Raw genomic sequence first — 16,472 nt, 5'->3', positions numbered from 1 at the left:
GATAAAGGGTCTAGATTGAAAATTAATAGTGTGGCTACAATTTTTGTGTAGCCATTGAATAGTCATCTAACAAATCAGCATAATCATTCCAACCAAAAAAATCTGAATCACTTCCCCAATAGTATTTCTTTTCAAATCTGATTTTTCATTTTCCCAACTGCATTCAGTGAATGCTCTTCCCCAACCACCTACATTTACACCAAGGAGCTTCTCTAAAACAAGATTTTTCTACAGATTTCAAACCCTAAAAAACTCGAGTCCCTTTCTCACTTCTCTTTCATCCGTATTCCAATCTCTCTCTCTCTCTCTCTCACACACACACACATACTCTCTCTCTCTCCCCCTAAGATCTTCCCTTTTCTCTCTGAAATCATTCTCTAATGAGTCACCCAAAAGAAAAAACCCCAAAAAAGAATCTTGGTAATGAAAACACCTCAGATCTGTTCTCTTATGAGGCAATTTCTGCTACTTTGACCAAATTTGAGGGTTCTCCTTCATACACAAGGTACAAATGTATTAAGGGTACCGGGGTTATGAAACATATGCGAACTGCTGCGTATCGGGCTCTACAAAGGATGCGAGGTAGGGATGTGAAGATTATTGAGCTTTCTGATGATGATGAGCCTATTTAAAAAGCAGATCCAGTTGAGGAAGTTGTTGCGATCGGTGTTTCCAATGAAAATGGTGGTGCTAAGGGTTCTTCTTCATACACAAGGTACAAATGCGTTGAGGGTTCTATGGTTATTGTTCATGATGCGGGTGGTTCAAATCTGGGGAAAACAACCCCTTTTGCCGATGATACTGCTAACCCATATCTCGAGGAAGTGAAGGACAACCCTCTTAAACTGTAGAGTGAGGGTCCTTCTTCAGGAACAAAGAGGGCTAGATATAGCTACCCAATTGATGAGGACCAAGTTGACCCTGTGTAATCTGAGGGAGTTTCACCTTGAGTACTTTGGATATTATAGTCCTAGAATTGTAACTATTCATTATCCCTTAATTTTTAAATAGTTTTGGTATTTATGTGTCAAAATTCAAGAATTTATTAATTGAAGTCCCTGTTCTATCCTTGGTTGACTGATTTTGGATGTGATATTGTTGTTAGTGCATTTAGTTCGAAAGCTTAGACTCCCTTTGATTGGGTGTTGTTTGTCCTATTTCATGTTGGATCCTGTTTGTTATTGGCTCGTGATTATTCCTGATTGTTATTGTTTGTTGGTGATTCTTGTTGTTGTTGTTGGTTGTTGATCCTTATTGTTGTTGGGTCAATCCTAGTTGTTGTTGTTGGTTGTTCATCCTAATTGTTATTGGATCATGATTCTAATAGTTGTTTATGGTACTATTTCCCTGTTTCTGCATATGATGGCAAGAGGAATGATGTGTTGATGGATGATGACCTGTTTTATATTCTTTTGATTTTGATATGCCCTTTATTGAAATAATGATATCCTCTTTCGTCCAAAGTATATCCTCTATTGAAATAATGATATCCACTATTAAATAATATATATCCTTTCATTATTAAATAATACATATCCACCAACAAATTGTATATATACTCTATTTAATATTACATCTTATTTAACAAACTATACATAAATCCTTATATCCCTACTTTATAAAAAGTGTAATATTACGCTTATGAATAGTGTGATGTCAATTATACCCTTTAAAATATGTATTTACACATATACCATCATTAATGTGTACAACTTTTTGTAATGAATTTGGACAATTATACCATTTAAAATATTTAATTACTTATTTACCCTCATTATTGATAATTATCTCTTTTTTTTATAACTTTTAAAAATAGTGTGTGGATATTAATTCCCCTAAATACATTTGATTACATGTTTTTTTCACTAAATTGACCAATAACCTGATTTGTGATGTATGGCCAAATCAAAAGAGATTCTGGATATTGCTAGCTATGGCGCGTGCATCACACACATTAGCTACCCTATTAAAAATAAATACTAAAAGAAGGGGTTGAGTAAGGACAAGGTGATCGTCAAAAGGCAGTGCTCCGAACCGCTAGGCAGGAGGGCGAGAGCTCATTAACCACCCTTGGATCTGTTCATAACATATTATGGATAGGCATATCCTCCAACAAATTATTCATTATCTCCAATAAACAATACATATCCTCCAACAACCCCTTGTTTTTATTGATGTTGTGCTTTTTTTTTCGCCACACGAAGTTATTGGTGAGGCAAGCCTCACACAATAGTTTATCTTCATGATTTAGGAGTAAATAGTTTCTATGGTTTGTAATGTTGAATTACGAACATACTTGGTTGCCTTTATACTCTCCTTTGCATATGAAATGCTTGAGGAGAAAAACATTTGAAGAACTTAAAAAAAATTTAAATTTTTGGTGAAATTTTCGGAGGGAAATCCCTCTAGACCAAAAATATTGGTCCCCTCCTTTATTTTTGAAATATCAAATGTCTTCCCTCTATTTTCTAAAAAAACTAGATCCACAATGGTTCTTGAGTAAGTGTGGTAATCTTCTACCCTTTTCTATAATTAACTCTCTTAAAAGTTTTGCCTAGAATTCTGCACATAACCCCTTTTAACAGAGGTAGCAATAAAGATTCTCATAAAAATAGTAACTAGGTCTAGTAGCGTAGAATTTTCATAATTAAGGGTAGTAGTGTAGTACAAGATAAGGTTTTCAAAAAAAGATAAGGTTCAAAATATAAGGTAAGATTTTTTTTATCTTTTTTACATAAGCCAAAAAGAGAGGTTGTGGTGTCCCCCCTATAAAGACCTTAATTAATACCCCTCCTTTTTTATGGTCTGATTTTGGGTTGATCAGGTGCAGTTTTTAGGCGGTTTCATAGGGTTGTTTTGCTGCAATACCTCTAGCGGTTTCCGGGCAGTTTCTGTTGGCTGTTTTCAGCTGGTTTCGGAGTAGTTTCCGGGCTGTTTCAGTTGCGTTCTTGTGTGTTCTTCTTGGCTGCAGTTGCTAGGCGGTTTCTAGTGCTTCTTGGGTGCAGTTTTTGGTTAGTTTTTGGTGCAGTTTGCGTTGTGTTTTATTGCGGTTCTCTTGTGGCAAGTTGTGGTGGATGTTATGCCTCCTAGTGTTCTCTTTCATTGCCCGTTCGTGGGTCTTAATGGGTGTCAAGATGGCAAGGGTAATGGGCTCACCAAAACTTCTTTGATCACTCATCTCCGTGACCGTCATTGTTGTGCAGATGCGCGGGATATGACCCAATGCTCTCTTGCTTCTAATCTGGCTATTTCTTAGAGGCGGAGTCAAATTTTCGGCGTATGGGCATTGGGCTTTGTGGGGAGTGTTTCAAGACTCATACTTTTCGTACGAAGTGTCGACATGGTCGTGGTTCGGATGATATTGTGGACCCACCTGATTTGGGGGATGGTGTTGTTCGGTTTGTTCTTTATGGTTTTCCTAAACCTCAGGGTCTTTCTTCGGAGGTATCTGATCTTGTTTCTAGTGCGCCTCGTCAGCCTCTTTTGGCGTTTGATGTTGCTCTCCTGGATAGTTTGCTATCTAAGCGGTTCCGTTCGGTGAAATCTATTCCTCCAAAGTGTCGCTTGGGTTTTTCTCGGGTTCTCAAAGGAGCGCTTGATAAGGTGATTTGCAAGCCTGATGACGTCTCTTGTTGGGTTCAACCACTTGTGTTGCCTCTTTGTGTTCTTAAAACCTTTACCCCGAGGAGTAGTCGTGAGTGTTCTTCAGGTGTCCGGCGGCGGCGGCAGGAAGAGAGTATCACCGCTGCTATTCGTTCTTGGTGTGAGCCAGGTGGTTCTGTGCATCTTGTGCGAGATACGTTGGCAGATGTGTCTCCTCCTTTGTTGGAAGCTGATGATGAGCATGATTTGTCTGAGCGAAATATTAAGCAATGTAAGAGAAAGATTTGTGACGGACATTACACTGCTGCGGTTCGGGTTCTTTCGTCTTCTGGTCTTGCCCCTTACAATGATGCTACTCTTGCTGATTTACAAGCTAAGCACCCTTCCTTTCCGGCTCCTATCTTACCGGATATCCCCGTTGATCAGCCTCTTATTGCTACATCTGCTGTTGTTTTGGATCAAATTAGGGGTTTTCCGCGTGGTACGTCATGCGGTAGAGACGGCTTGCGTGCTCAGCACCTTCTGGATTGCTTGAGTGGTGTTGCGGTTGCTATTTCAGATGAGTTGGTGGGCTCTATTACGCAGGTGGTTAATCTCTTTCTCGCAGGAAATTGTCCTGCTGAGTTGGGGGAGTATATTGCTAGTGCTCCTCTCACGCCACTTGTTAATCCCGGTGGTGGTATTCGTCCTATTGCTGTGGGTACTATTTGGCGGCGTCTGGTTTCAAAGGTTGGGGCTGCTTTAGTTGGTCCGCGTATGGGGAACTATTTAGGAGGTCTTCAGTTTGGTGTTGGGGTGCCGGCGGGTGGCGAGGCTATTCTTCATGCTGTTAATCGTTTGGTTGAGGCTCGAGGTGGTGATGTTGGCCTCTCTATGTTGCTGGTGGATTTCCGGAATGCCTTTAATTTGGTTGATCGTACGGCTTTACTGCGTGAGGTTCGTCTCCGTTGTCCAGCTCTTTCGCGTTAGGTTGAATTCTGTTACTCTACTCCAGCCAGGCTCTATTATGGGGAGCATACCATAAGGTCATGTCAGGGTGTGCAACAGGGTGATCCACTTGGCCCATTGCTTTTTGCTTTGGTGCTCCATCCGTTGGTTTGTCAAATTAGGGATTCTTTTGACTTATGTTTGCAGGCTTGGTATTCGGATGATGGCACTATTATTGGTGACACCTTGGTGGTAGGGAAGGTTATGGAGTTGATTTTGGTGGAGGGACCTCGTCTCGGTCTCCATGTTAACGTTGAGAAAACGGAAGTTTTCTGGCCCACGGAGGACCCTCTTAGCCGTCTGGCCGGTGTCTTTCCTCCAGATATTGCTCGTCCTGCTCATGGTGTTAAGTTGCTTGGGGGTCCTGTCAGTGCGGATGCCTCTTTCTGTGGTGAGCTTGTTTCGCAGAGGGTGTCGAAGACCATTGTGCTCATGGATGCTGTTGCTAAGCTTGAGGATCCCCAATGTGAGTTATTACTTCTTCGTGCGTGTACTGGAGTTTCAAAACTCTACTTTTCTATGCGCACTTGTCCTCCTCGTCTTTTTGAAGCGGCCCAGATTTCTTTTGATGTGGCCCTTCGAGGTTCTGTGGAGCGCATTGTAACTGCTTCGGGGCCAGGTTTTGGTGATTGGCAATGGCGACTTGCCACCTTACCTTTTTCTTATGGAGGACTGGGTGTCTATTCAGCGGGTGATGTTCGACACTATGCTTTCCTTGCGTCGCGTTTGCAGTCTTCTGGTCTACAGGCTTCGCTTCTTCGCAATTCTGGTATTGTTGGTCTAGGTCCGGCCTTCGACGACGCTCTTAGTCTTTTTAATAGGACTGTGGAGACTGACCTTTTGCGTTACCCTGGTGAGATCGTTGCCCCCAAACTCATGAAGAAATTGGCAGATATATATTTCACGAAGGTCACTGCATCTGCAGAATCCTCTTTCTCCTTGTCTCCGCGTCAGGTTGCCTTATGGAAGTCCCAGCAGGGGGATTACTCTTCTGCCTGGTTGCGAGCGGTCCCGATATCAGGTCTGGGTCAGACTATGAATAGTAAGACTTACCGTTGTGTTCTTTGCTACCGGTTGGGTGTTCCCTTGTTCTCCGTATCGGCACCTTGTTCTCCTTGCTCAAGAGTTTTTGATGGGGATATTTATGGGGATCATGCAGTGTCTTGTGCTGGGATGGTGGGTATTAAACATCGGCATAAAATTGTTCGTGATACCCTTGTTGATATTTGTTTCCGCTCAGGGATTTCTGCAAGGAAGGAGGTCAACGTTGGGTTAACTAGAGGGAACGACGGGGCTCTTCGGCCAGCAGATGTGTTGCTTTACTCCTGGGATAGAGGCCTAGATGTATGTGTTGACTTGACGGGGTCTTCTCCATTGAGTCAATATGGGTTGTCTGACTTCGTTCCTGGTCGTGTTATGTCGGCTGCGGCTCAGCGGAAGCGAGACAAGTATGGGGCGCGTTGCAGGGCTATTGGCTATGGTTTTCTTCCTTTCTCTTTTTCTTCATTGGGGGAATTAGAGAAGGATGTCGTTGCGTTGCTGAAGCGGGTTCAGGCGTTCGCTAGGACTCAGGATATTGGAGCTCGTGCGGCTGCTCACATCTTTAACAGGATTGGGTTCGCTATAGCTAGAGGGGTGGGGGCCCAGATTGTATCTCGGCTCCCCACTAATTTCTTGTAAATCTTTTGACTTTGTAGGTTTTTGTTATTTTATAATAATAATAATAATAATAATAATAATAATAATAATAATAATAATAATAATAATGATGATGATGATGATGATGGTTATCTGACTTCATTCCTGGGCGGGTTGTGGTTGATGCGGCTCATCGGAAGCGGGTTAAGTATGAAGCTCGATGTCAAGCAATTGGATATGATTTCATTCCCTTCTCCTTTTCTTCACTTGGGGAATTAGAGAAAGAGGTTGTTGCATTGCTGAAGCGGGTTCGAAAATTCTCGACGGCGCAAGACATTGGGGCATGTGCTGCTGCTCATATATTTACTAGGATTGGATTTTCTATAGGTAGAGGAGTGGGGGCCCAAATTGTATCTCCGCTACCCACTAAATTTTTATAGGTTGTATGACTTTGTCTGTTTTTGAGATATAATAATAATAATAATAATAATAATAATAATAATAATAATAATAATAATAATAATAATAATAATAATAATAATAATAATAATGATTAAAGAAAATTTAATAAATAGTCGAGAAAGAAGGAAAGTTAAATAAATTAGCTAATAAAATAATCACATCCAATAATATAAGGCAAGATTTTTTTTTAAAATCTTTATTATATAAGCTAAAGGGACCGACTGTGGTGTCCCCCTTAAAAGGACCTCAATTCCCCTCCTTTAAATATATAATAGACAATAAATATAATAATAATGATCATAAAAGTCACAAACTGGATTATAACACCACAAAAAAGGCCACAAATTGCAGTGTGTGGTTCCTACAGGTGTGTGTACCTTGCATCGTACAACCATTTCGCGAAAAGAACATATTATATAAGTGTACAGAACATACTACTATAGTGAAAAGAACATATTGTTAAAATGTAATGAACATATACCAAAAGTAAAAAGAACATATTGCACCAACAAAGAGTGAAAAGAACATATATCCATGTTCTTTGATTGTAAATGCATGCAATGTACTTTTAATTGTGATATAATGATCAGTGCTTATTATTATGAAATATTTTTTAAATTTTGTCTTAAAATTATGGTGGATATACATAAATAATGTTCATGACATAATTTTTCATGTTCTTTATTAATATTACAGATTATTTAGATATATAAAAAATAATAATAAAAAAAATTAACAAAAAAAAAACCATAAAATTGGATGTTCTTTACAAAATTGCTATATGTTCTTTACAAAATAGTTGTATGTTTTTTACAAACCATCTACATGTAGTTATTTTGTAGCCAGGCCCAACTATGGAATTGCTATATGAAATTGTTTTGTAGCCAGGCCCAACTATGGAGCAAAAAAGTTGTGCCCAAACCTGCTATTTTTGGGCAAAAAAAAGTGGGCTTTTCGGGCAAAAATCTAATTAGGTCAAATTTTTACTAAAAAAAGGTTGTTTTGGGCTTTTCAAAACTTTATTTTTTTTTTCAAATTTTGGGTGGGGACGGGCAACTCTTGATCAAGTCTACAAACTTCCATGATTGCATAGCCCATACCTACTTATACTTATATAAGCCTACTAGTTGCCTTTCGATTTTGTGGGCATAAATTGAGCCTTTAAAAAAGTATTTTTCTCTCCACCTACATCAATCCTAATAACCCAAAGATGAGAATAAATTGCAATAGTCTCATTTGACTACTGACTGACGGGATTAATTGTTGGTGTCAGAATGGGTAGTGGTAGTCATTTAATTTGTGGCCCATACATCTACTCCTCTAAAACGAATGTTCTTCCTCAAACTTTTTAATTAGCTCTCAAAATAACGATGAAGACGTATGAGAGGGGCATTGTCCTAGTGATATCTCTCCGTATGTACTTTCGGAAAATTTGTCCCTAAATTAATATACTACCTCTGTTAAATGTTATGTGCAACTTTGGAATATTTTATATCTCATAAATAATATCTCAAAGTTGCACATAACATTTAACGGAAGTAGTATTAGCTAGCTTTCACACTATGATGAAAAGACAAGAAACTCTGTAGTACTCCCTCCGTTCCCCATTTATTTTTTAAGTTTCCATTTTGGGTGTTCTTATTTATTCTTTACGAGTTAAGGTAACATTTGGTGATCAACTTTTCACCAATTTCACCTTTTGGTGATCAATTTTTTTTTCTTGTAATTTGGTGATTGAAGACACTTTTCCAGTGAGGAAAATTAAATGGGGGACAAAAACCTAGTCACTTAGAGTTAAAAACATAATCACCTAAGGTTAACCTATAGGAAATTAGTAGATTTAATCAAAAAAATTTACTTCAATCAAAATATGTCAGTCATTGAAATGAGTCAATGACGCCCAATTCCTCTACTTTCTCGTTCGTGGCTGCTCTGCTTTTCATCATCACAATCATCCATCTTCATCACCATTCATCAGCATCATCGATCATCGTTAATCATCATCAACAATCATTAGCAAAATATCTTGACCGCCCGATATTAATGAGCACCTCCATTCACGTACAAATCACGTGATAATTAAGAAAGACAAGCCCACGATGGAGCGGTCGCGCAGCCCATTGGAGCACCCGCTTCGAGCTTCATTCTTCGATTCTAAAAATTGAACAAATTGAGAGCATCCACTTCGTAATATTGTAATATCCGAATATTTTATGATTTTATATAATATATTTTATAAAAAAAAAGTTTATTTTTATTTATTATATAACTTTTCTAATCTAATAATTTTATTTAAAGTTCGTAAGGTTTTAAAACTCTATCTTGTTTAAATAGCACTGTACAATTCAAAACGTGTATATACTATTTTAAACCCTATTAATATTCTTTAATTCTCAAAAGATATTTTATTAAAGAAAAAAAAAAGAGTTTGACGTACGAAGCCCTTTTGTGCGTGAACTCCATCATCCAACCCCAAACTTGATTCTTTATGAAAGTTTATCTTTCACAACTCCATTTGATTTGTATAGTCAAAGCTCGCAGATTGCAGTGACGCTCCATATACCTTGCCTTGAATATTGTGGTTTGGTTGTAACTTGTTGAAAGGTAATCACAATTATCAATTTGGAGATGTTTGATTAATTTGATTGTATTAATTATTATGTGTAATCACACAAACTTCTTTTGAGATGTTTGTTTAATTTAATCGTATTATTATTATATGTAATCACAGGAATCTTGATCATTGGAGTTGTTTATTTAATCATTGATTATTGTGTTGTATTGATCATATTTTGTATTATTATATGATTTGAGTGTCGTATTAATTGATTGTGTTATTTATGCTATGGTTTTTAATGTTGTTGTTATAGGGTGTATCGTTTTATCAAGGTTTTAGGGTTGCTAATGCATAGTATTGTTTTTGGGTTGAGATTTGATTAATTTTGGGAACTAGTTTTATTGCCCTAAGAGTTGAGATATTTATTAATCGAATTGCTATATTATTTGGGAACATGTGTCATTGTTGAGATTGTTTGTGAATGGTTATTTGATCGATCTACGAGATCAAAAGGTTGAGAATTATTATTTTGTTCTTGGTTTGAGGCTCAGCGTTATATACCTTAGTCCTTGGCATGTTGGTAAGAGGATGATAATCATGAGTTAAGAATGAGGTACAATCTTACTATTTGTTTTTTTCTATGGTCCCCTACAGTGGGAATTGGCCCGTATGTGGTCTGGTTCAAGGTGTTTTCTTGTTATTGGGAGTATTCAAGTTTTTATACTTATTGGTTTGTTATTCGAATTACCTATGTCCAAGGCTAGGTATAGAACAATGAGCATGGCACACTTATGGGATATATTGAGTGAAGGTTCGTACTATTATTCGAGGTTGAGTTGTTAAAGGTTATTTTCAGAGTACAATGTGTAATGTAGTTTCGAACTACATTGTTTAATTGATCTAGTAATGTTAATTATTATATTATACTCTATATTCTGATTTGTGGTGATTACTCAGCTTTTGCTGACGTGTCTGTTATTTTGTTTTGCTACTTGTGTTTGCGGCCATGTCTTTTCCTTATGGTGGCCCTGCGACGATCTATTTTGGAATTTGTCCTTAATGGTGAGCAGTCAAGTTTGTCTAAACAGGTTGATCAAGTGGTTGTATCTAAAGGAGCTCAAGTGTTTCGATTAGTATGCTATAACGATTTTATAAAGTTGTATAAATAGCTCACCTAGTTTATTGAGTTGTAAATATTGGGATTTTGTGAGCCTTAACACTTGACAGGTTGTTGAGTGTGGCGGTAATACCTCCTTTTTAGGTGTATGCTTCCGCAATTTTATTTAAAGGTTGTTTATTTTTCCTTTAATTCTTATTTATTATTGGTTAGTAAATCGGGGGTGTTACATACAGAGCGACTACTTTAAAAGTTCTAACTTATTTGACCTCGATGGAGCATTAATTGCGAATTGCCAATGCTTGTGAGCCAAAATGGCGAATTGGGGGTTCACGTATTACTTGTGGGTGACTTATGGTGTTGCTACTTTGATCGTTGGTCGTTACTGGTGTTTGCATGTGTTTGGAAAGGTGCAGGTCGCCGCAGGAGCTGCTGGTGGCTGCAGTTGTACGAATTGGTGATTTAGGGACGCTTGAGATGGCGGTATTGGGCTGCTATGGTGAGCAAAGTTGGTTAGTGGCGGTGAGATGTTGGTTGCATTTGGGTGGATGGGCTGTTGTGAATTGGTGTGGGTAATTAAGGGGTATATGTAGCTGGTGATGTAGTGTGTTTATATGAGTTGTTTTTTTTTTAACTTTTGTTTCGGTTAGGAAATTAAAAAACTTGTTTTTGTTAATTAATTCCAAGCGACTAGTTTTGGAAAAAAAAAAAGATTTGACAAATAATTTCAAAGTTATTTAGACAGGTGATTAAGTTTATGTTGAGGGTGATTAAGTTTTAGTGTGGATAAAGGTGAGTTAAATAAAATTCAGGTGAGTTAAGTTGCCTGAAAAGTTGACTCAATCACCAAATTGCAAGCAAAAAAACTTGATTACCAAAAGGTGAAATTGGTGAAAATTTGGTCACCAAATGTTACCTTAACTCTATTCTTTATATTTAAGATTTTTCTATTTTAAGACGTAAAATTTAGACTACTTTACCCTTGCTTTATTTTTTATTATCTCATGTTGCCCTCAATTTTACATAAGATAGCGTACTTTTTCTAAATTTATATTGGATGGGTACTATTTCAATGTTCATTATTACTTTCTCTCTCTTGTCTCAACTTCAACTTTTTTTTCATTATTTTTTGGTAGTATTGGTTTCCTTTACCATCTCTCAATGAATTATGTTGACAAAAATGATTAAATGTATTTGCTTTATTAACTTTCCTAAATAACTGCACATAATTCTAAATATAAAGAACAAAAGGAAACGAAGAGAGTATTACATAGTATGAGCAATTTTCATTCCCTACCAGTTTTGCATATCTGAAGAGATTTTGAATATAATGAAAAATAGAGAGCAAAATCAGATTTCTATTTCATTCATTGAGAGAAAATATGAACTGTATTACAAGTTGTATTCTATTACAAGTATTTATACAAAATACTTGAAAATATCTTGTAACAAACTATTCTGACAGAAGAAATCTAATAACAGAATTCTATTACACCAAAATCTAGAAGAAACTTCTAGAAACTAAGCTTAGCAGCAGGCTTAGTCTTCAGCTCATTTATTGCTTCAGCTTTCCTTGAGCTTCCTTTACTTGTGCAGCCTCACATTCTGTCATAACAGAATCGGTAACCTGATCAGTATGATCATCAATACCCCCCCCCCACCCTCAAGCTAGGTGTGGGTGAATGAGACATGCCTAGCTTGGACAATAGCTTGGACAGTTGAGCAGCAGGAAGAATCTTTGTCAAAATGTCAGCTAACTGACCATTAGAAGGAACATAAGACAATTCGATCAATCCTTCCAACACCTTGTCTCTGGTAAAATGGCAATCAATTTCAATATGCTTTGTCCTTTCATGCATAACAGGATTCTTAGCCAAATGAATTTCTGACTAATTATCACAGTTTAACTTGACTGGTGTGAGATTAGTAACTCCCAGATCAATCAACAGTCTCACAAGCCAAACAATCTTTGAGGCTGCAGCAGCCATTGCCCTGTACTCAGCTTCAGTTGAGGATTTAGAAACCGTTGATTGTTTCTTAGATTTTCGTGAAATGAGACTGTTTCCAAGCATCATCAGATAACCAGTAATAGACCTTCTACTGACTACACAAGCTCCCCAATCTGAGTCTGAACAAGCTTGAAGAGTGACTTGTTTAGCAGCTTGTAAAAAGAAGCCTTGACCAATTGTTCCAGCCACATACCTCAAAAGATGCTGCAAAGCCTTAACATGTGCCAACCTTGGACATTGCATAAACTGGCTGAGAGTCTAGACTGCAAAAGATATATCAGGCCTAGTGTCTGTGAGAAAATTCAGTTTACCAACTAGACTTCTATAGTGTTCTGGATCCTGGTACAAATCTCCTTCAGTTGCTGAAAGTTTCACACTAATAGGAAGAGGAGTCTTTACTGATCTTGAAACATCCATTTCACAAATCTCCAGCAACTCTTTAGTGAATTTTCTCTGACTCAGAATGATGCCAGTAGACAATCTTGAAACCTCAATTCCCAAGAAGTAGCTCAGTTCTCCCAAATCTTTTATACTGAAAGTGTCATGTAAATGAGACTTTAAATCAATCAAAACATCTTTATTTGACCCAGTTAAGATTATGTCATCAACAAAAACAACATCAATGCATATATCACCTCCCCCCTTAATAATGAACAATGAATAATCATTCTTGTTCTGAATAAACCCCTTCTTTTGCAGTTCTGAAGTTAACCTAGCAAACCACTGTCTACTTGCTTGCTTTAACCCATACAGATATTTCACAAGTTTGCACACCTTATTCTCTGGATTTGGAATCCCTTGTGGCATCTTCATATAAACTTCTTCATCAAGTGAACCATGTAAAAAGGCATTGTTTATGTCTAACTGAAACAATGGCCATTGGTTTCCAGTAGCAACAGCTAGCAAACACCTTATGGTAGCCATCTTCACAATTGGTGAGAAAGTCTCATCATAGTCCACACCATACTTTTGTGTAAAACCTTTAGCCACAAGCCTAGCTTTATATCTCTCTAGTGTTCCATCCTTTTTAAGCTTCACTTTAAAAACCCATTTGCACCCTATAACCTTTTTACCTTTAGGTAAAGTTGTAACAACCCAAGTATTGTTTGCAGACAGAGCTTGTAACTCTATTCATTGCCTGAACCCATTCTGGGTGTTGTGCTGCCTCAAATTAGGTAGCTGGTTATGTGATGCTAGAAACTTGAGCAATATAAGCCTTCAGGGGTATAGGGAACTCATCATATGTTATGACATTGCACCAATGAGAGGGAGCATACTCAACTGTACAAACATAGTCAATCATGCTGGCTTTTTTGAGGGTCTAGAAGACTGTCTGTCAGGCTGGATTTGTGTTTAGGTCTGTGTATGGATTTGTGTTTGTGGATTAGGTGCTGTAACTGGTGGAATATTTGGGGAATGTGTTTGGGTGATAGGTATAGGTTGTGTTTGGATGTTTTGAGGGGTTTCTATTTGATAAGGGATATGCTGATCTGGGAACAAGACAAATATTTCTGGGATATCAAGCTTAATATCAAAAGTGAAAGCAGTTTCAGCTGGAAGAAAAATGGGATCTGGTTTATGAGTGGGAGAGGTGATATGGAAAGGAAAATGTCTCTCATGGAAGATGACATCCCTAGACACAAAAATTTTGTTTGTTTCTAGATTCAACTAATATGGATAACCAAGCAATACACAGGGTGCTGATCTAGGGTCAAACTTGGTCTTGTTACTCTTCAAAGTAGCAGCATAACACAGGCATCCAAACACCCTTAGATGGTCAATGTTAGCTGGAAAACCATAAACCTTTTCATAAGGTGAGACATAGCTAGTGACAAAGGCATCCTGTTAATCAAGTGAGTTGCCGAAAGCAAACACTCACCCTAATATTTTGCTGGAACTTTAGACTGAAAGAATAAAGCTCTAGCTGTCTCTAATAAGTGTCTATGTTTCCTCTCAACTACCCCATTTTGCTGAGGAGTGTCTACTCAACTTCAACTGATAACATTCTCCCTTCACACAACTCTTTTGCATTATCAGTTCTAAAACTCTTCACAACAATACCAAACTGAGTCTTAATATAAGTAAAACTCCAAAATATCAACACAATCAGATTTATTCTTCATAAGAAATGTCCAGGTATGTCTTGACATATCATCAACAACAGTCAAGAAGTAAGAACAATTATCATGTGTTTGGAGTTTATATGGACCCCAAGTGTCTACATGTAAAATAAACACTTTACACTCTTAGTACTATCCTTAGGAAAAGATTTTCTAACTTGTCTAACCTTTGGACAAATTTGACAAATTCTGTCAGTACAAGCCTTATTAGAAAATTTTGAATCCACATGACTCAACTTACTAAAAGGTAAGTGTCCTAATCTCAAATGCAAAAGCTTAGCCTCAACTGCAATAGCCAGATTTATTGAAGAAACACTACTCTCATCCTTCTTCAATTCTCCTTTTGAGACTGCATACAACCCTGAATCCAGATTACCAAGAACCAGAGAATTTTTCTTGGAGTGATCCTAGATTAAACACTTGTCATGTGTAAAGATAATATCACAATCCATGTCTCTACAGATTCTATGTGTAGAAATCAGATTAAAATGCAACTCAGGAACATGCAGAACATCTTTAAGCACAATTCCATTCTCAAATGTAACTGTTCCTATATGCTTTACCTCTAACTTTTTTCCATTAGCAACAGTTATTGAACTTGGATATTTGTTAAACACTTCATATGAATCAAATAAACTCAAATTTAAGCATATGTGATCCGTTGCTCCACTATCAATAATCCATTTTGAATTTAGACAAGTAATTAAGGCAATTAAGCATTACCTTCCATATTAGACATTCCACTGAACTGCTTGGAACTCTCTTGTTTGTCCTGCTGCAACAGACTCACCAGCTTCTCATACTGTTATTTTGTGAAATAATTGTTGCAGTTTTCTTCATCTGATTCTTCACCACAAGCTACAGCAGCAACTTTCTTCCCTTTATACTTGTTATACCCTGGCTTAGCAGGATAACCATGCAGCTTCCAGCACTTATCAACTGTGTGATTATTCAACTTGCAATGATCACAAAACAAAGGTGGTCGAACAGAAGACCTGATGTAACCTCCTCTTCTTTCTTTTGTTGCTGCAAAAGCCATACTGGACTGCTTAATAGGAGCTTCAGTGATTTGCTTCTGTCTCTCATCTTGAATCAACAAATTATAAGCAATTGACATATTAGGCAATGGATTCATCATCAAGATATTTGTTCTCACTCTAACATGCTTAGTGTCAAGCTTCATAAGAAACTAGATCAACCTCTCATCTTGTTGAAACTTCAGAAATTTCTGAGTTAAGTTGCAGATGCATCTAGTGCAATTACAAGTAGGAATAGGATTTGTTGCACTAACTTGATCCCAAATTCCCTTAATCTTGGTAAAAAATACAGCAATTGAATCTGAACCTTGTTCTAACTGACTCAAAGTTTGCTGCAGTGAATAAATCTGTGGCCCAGAAACAACAGAATATCTATCCTCAAGATCCTTCCAGATCTCAGATGTAGTAGAAAAGAAGATCACACTCTTCGCCAAAGTATTATCCAGAGATATCAAAATATATGAAATAATCATGTTGTTGCACCTACTCCATGCATTAAACAAAGGATCTGATTCACCTGGTTTTGGCAAGCTACCATCAATGAAAGCCATCTTGTTCTTCATAGAAAGAGCTAATACCATTCCTCTCTTCCAATCTTGATAGTTTTCTCCATTAAACTTCTCTGAAACAAGTGAAACAGTTGGATTTTCAAGGATGAATGTAGTAAACTGATCTAGGATCTTGAGTTGGATTCTGAATACTTGAATGATTTTCTTGTCCAGCCATTTTCTTAGCAAATTGAACTCAGAAAACTCAAGATTATCAACAAAAATGTAACCGAATTAATCGAAAGAAATATGAAAATCTGATGAAAGATCAGAAATCTGGAAAAATTAATGAAACGGTAATGTTCTTAGTATTCAAGTATGATTGAATGAAAATTTGCGGAAAAATTTAGCAGGATCTCAAGATCTCTGCTCTGATACCATGAAGAGATTTTGA

At 37.3% G+C, this 16,472-nt stretch overlaps 1 protein-coding gene across 1 annotated transcript; it reads right to left on the bottom strand.

The window, feature by feature from the left end:
- Nucleotides 1-15,682: 15,682 nt before the first annotated feature.
- Nucleotides 15,683-16,111, bottom strand: LOC110725064. Its single transcript, XM_021904539.1, has one exon. It carries the CDS (start codon nucleotides 16,109-16,111, stop codon nucleotides 15,683-15,685), a length of 429 nt encoding a protein of 142 aa, XP_021760231.1.
- Between the last annotated feature and the right edge of the window lie 361 nt (nucleotides 16,112-16,472).

This window comes from Chenopodium quinoa, unplaced genomic scaffold (assembly GCF_001683475.1).
Source record: "Chenopodium quinoa cultivar QQ74 unplaced genomic scaffold, ASM168347v1, whole genome shotgun sequence".
Taxonomy (NCBI): Eukaryota; Viridiplantae; Streptophyta; class Magnoliopsida; order Caryophyllales; family Amaranthaceae; genus Chenopodium; species Chenopodium quinoa.
Note: the sequence above shows the minus strand (reverse complement) of the source record. Positions and strands in the feature narration are given on the sequence as shown.

Coding starts and splice junctions, on each gene's coding strand:
- LOC110725064 (XM_021904539.1), bottom strand. CDS start 16,111: ATGGTATTAGCTCTTTCTATGAAGAACAAGATGGCTTTCATTGATGGT.